Raw genomic sequence first — 4,139 nt, 5'->3', positions numbered from 1 at the left:
GTTAACGGAACCATCAAAATTCTAATTCGAGTCAAATACTAAAAAGTCAAACTTGGTCAAACCTTTCAAATTTAAAGCTTCTAGCTGAGAATCATTCTTCTAAATCAATTCTGAATAACTTGAAAACCAAAATTGATGATTCACATAAGGTATAATACATCATACGGAGCTACTCATACCCTCAAACAACCAAGCGAAGTGCAAATGCTCAAAACGATCAGTCGGGTCATTACATCATACTTGCCCAATATTCAAATAGAGAATTCAATGAGTAGATTTTGAAGATTCTGTAAGATTAATCATGTCAGGAGGCAATGAGATGATTCTTGAAGGAGATTGGATGAAAGGGCACAACCCTGTGCTTCTAGATTTTGGAGAATACAAGGTTGAAGTGATTCACAAAGGCAAAAAAGTAGAATTGAAGGGTTTGTACAGTCAAGGGGAACTGAGAAGTATGTCTGCCTATGGAGTTAAACAACTACTTAAAAAGGGAAGACATTAGGCGTTCACCTGTTTACCATTTCAGCTTTAGAAGTACAAAAGAAGGTGACATACTTGCAGCTATCAATATAGTCATTCAGCAATTCTCTGATATATTTGATGAGCCTACAACCCTGCCACCAAGGAGAAACCATGATCACCACATTCCCCTGAAATCAGATGCAAACCCAGTCAGCATAAGGCCTTACAAGTATATTTTTTCCAAAAGAATGAGATAGAGAAATATGTCAATGAAATGTTACATAATGGACTAATACAACCCAGTCACTCCCCTTTTCTTCCCCTGTCCTATTAGTTAAGAAGAAAGATGGAAGTTGGAGGTTCTGTATTAATTATAGAGAACTAAATAACATGACCATTAAAGACAAGTTTTCAATTCCTCTAGTAGATGATCTAATGGATGAACTGTATGGGTCAAGCATATACTCCAAGATTGACTTAAAGGCAGGTTATTATCAAATTACAATGGGAGAAGGAGACATCTACATAATGACATTTAAGACTCATCTAGGTCATTATGAATTTTGACTCATGCCCTTTGGCTTGACCAATGCCTCTACCACATTCCAGTCCTTAATGAATCATGTGTTCAAACCCTATTTGAGGAAATTTGTTCTAGTATTCTTTGATGATATACTAGTCTACAGTCCTTCTATGACCTCTCATGTCATTCACCTCAGAAAAGTGTTGGAGACATTAAGAGCAGAACAACTCTATGCTAAGCTGTCCAAATGTTCATTTGGGCAACCTAGAGTAGACTATTTGGGGCACATCATAACTGGTGAAGGAGTATCAACTGATCCTTCTAAAATTGGGGCTATGTCTAATTTGCCTATACCCAAACTAGTTAAAGCCTTAAGGGGTTTTATGGGATTGAAAGGGATACTACAGAAGATTTGTCGAGTCATATGGGGTCATTAGCAGACTTCTAACTAATTGGCTAAGGAAAAATGCACTTCAATGGAATCAAGAAGCTGAACATACATTTTTCAGCTCAAAGAAGCCATGACAACAGCTCTTGTATTGGTTTTGGAAGACTTCACTAAACCTTTTATAATAAAGATTGATGCTTGTGATAAAGGTATGGGTGCAGTATTGATGCAGGAGGGCAAACCCACTGCCTTCTTTAGCAAAGCACTAGCTCCTAGATATTTGGGGTAATCTACTTATGAGAAAGAGTACATGGTTGTACTGTCTGATGTAGATAGATAGAGACATTATATACAAGGAAGCCATTTCATTATCAGAACTGATCATCACAGTTTGAATTATTTGCTGGAGCAAAGAGTGACGACTGCATTGCAACAGAAGGGTTTAACCAAGCTACTGGGTTTGGACTATGAGATATAGTACAAAAAGGAACTAAAAATAGGGTAGTAGATGCCCTATCCAGGAGACAAGAAGAAGGATCTGAACTCTATGCTATTTCTATTGTAGAACCTACATGGATGAAGGAGATAGATGAGTTATGAACATGACCCTATGGCCTTGCAACTCATAACTGAATTAATTGCAACACCTAGAGCTAAGCCTAAGTTTACTTTGACTCAAACGGTCATCAGGTTTGAGGAAAAGATTTTTGTAGATAGAGGATCTAATCTAAGGCTTAAAATCTTTGAAGCCTTACATTTGTCTCCTCTATGAGGACATTCTGGGCAGTGGAGAACTTACAAAAGAGTCAAGTCTATATTCTACTGGCCTAATATGAATGCTGATATACTTAAGTGGGTTTCTGAATGTGATACATGTCTAAGGGTTAAAATAGAGAATGTGCATCATGAAGGGCTTCTACAACCTCTCCCTATTCTTGAGTTACCATTGAAAAACATAGCCATGGATTTCATTGAGTGACTTCCTTCCTCAAGTCAGAAGAATGTTATATTAATGGTTGTCAACAGGTTAACCAAGTATGGTCATTTCCTAGCCTTGAAACACCCTTATACAGCCAAAGATGTGCCTAACATTTTTCTGAAGGAGATCTATAAGCTACATGGCCTTCCTAAGACAACTGTATTACACAAAGATCTTATCTTCACCAGTCATTATTGGCAACAACTGTTCAAAACTATGGGCACTAAACTTACAATGTCCACTACTTATCATCCACAAACGGATGGTCAGATTGAAAGACTCAATAGATGTCTGGAATCCTACCTCAGGTCTATGTTTTTTTTGAACCCAAACAGTAGGTCACATGGCTTTCATTATCTAAGTAGTGGTACAACACCAACCACCATAGCTCATTAAAAATTACACCTTTTCAGGCTCTTTATATGTTTGCACCTCCCCAGATACCATTGGGTTCTCTTCCTTACTCTACACACTCACAAGTGGGTGTCTGCATAGCCCAGAGGCAACAGATGCTACAACAATTTAAGGAGAATCTAATGCAGGCCCAAGCTCGCATGAAGTTTTATGCAAACCAAAATAGGACTGAAAGATTCCTAAATGAGGGCGACCTAGTCTACCTCAAACTCCAGCCTTACAAGCAGGAATCCATGGCCATGCGAAAGAATTTAAAGCTATGTGCTAAGTACCACGGGCCTTACACATTACTAAAAAGGGTGGGAACAGTCGCTTACCAGCTAGATCTGCCACCAGGGTCTCAGATTCACCCCATATTCCACATTTCCCTGTTGAAACGACAAGTAGGACCAATGATCGTGCCCAGCTATCAACCTTCAATATGTGACGGTGATGGCCGTGTTCTAGTGCAACCACTAGACATTCTAAAACGTCGTATGGTGAAGTTCAATAATGCTTCTACGGTGAAGGTGCTGGTTCAGTGGACTAATCTCAGTGTCGACGAGGCCACATGGGAGGATTGGAGGTATATTAAGGGCCAATCTTCAGTGTGTGTAGCTTAGTTTAGACCTTGAGGACAAGGTCAATTTCAACGAGGAGGTATTATTAGGTTTGGGATGGCTGTCTGAAGATAAAAGAAATAAGAGGAATTAGGGTAAATACATGTAGACACGTGGCAGCAGTAGAAGGTTGCTTAATAAAAGATTGACGGCTCAGACGCATTAGATCCAACGGTGCAGATAATTAGAGTTAGTTAAGGGATTGGGCTATTTTAACAGATTTGGATTGGGCCTAACATAATTAGTTTTGGACCGGTAATTCTTTCTTTCTCTTCTCACTATTCTCTCTCACGTTCATCTGCCTCCTCTCTTATTCTTCTTATTCTTCTTCTTCTTCTTCTCCCCCTCCTCCTCTTACTCATCTTAATTCTTTCTTTCAGGTTATGAATTCATCAATGGAGTTACATATTAATTCCAATTCATTTTGTAATTCCTATTGTAACTGAGTTGAGGAAATAATAAAAATCCGTTGTTCATTCATTTTCTTGACAATTCCTTAGTTCACATTACAATTTTATAAGTTCATTACATATTCATTACTTTATTTATCTGTTTTACTTTGTTGAAAATGTAGGAAACGCATCTAGTTTAATTAAATTTTGTTAAGTACTCAAACAGAGTATAATTATTGCAAACTCAAATAGGTTACTTTATCTAGTGTCTTAACTAAACCTTCATTCCCAAGTATGAAACAAACGAGAGGTTGAGCTTATTGGCTTAATTGTCACTCTTTAGCAAATAAGTTCAGTGAGGTGGTGAAGATGTTCATTCTTA

The 4,139-nt window shown here is 38.0% G+C and overlaps 1 protein-coding gene across 1 annotated transcript; it reads left to right on the top strand.

Annotated features, from left to right (window-relative positions):
• Positions 1-1,506: 1,506 nt before the first annotated feature.
• LOC138887831 (uncharacterized) lies at positions 1,507-3,368 on the top strand. The gene is made up of 3 exons (XM_070169620.1): positions 1,507-1,658; positions 2,400-2,511; positions 2,793-3,368. The coding sequence occupies exons 1-3, from the start codon at positions 1,507-1,509 to the stop codon at positions 3,366-3,368; spliced, it is 840 nt and encodes a 279-aa protein (XP_070025721.1).
• Positions 3,369-4,139: the final 771 nt, after the last annotated feature.

The sequence above is a fragment of the Nicotiana sylvestris genome, chromosome 3 (assembly GCF_000393655.2).
Source record: "Nicotiana sylvestris chromosome 3, ASM39365v2, whole genome shotgun sequence".
NCBI lineage: Eukaryota > Viridiplantae > Streptophyta > Magnoliopsida > Solanales > Solanaceae > Nicotiana > Nicotiana sylvestris.
Note: the sequence above shows the minus strand (reverse complement) of the source record. Positions and strands in the feature narration are given on the sequence as shown.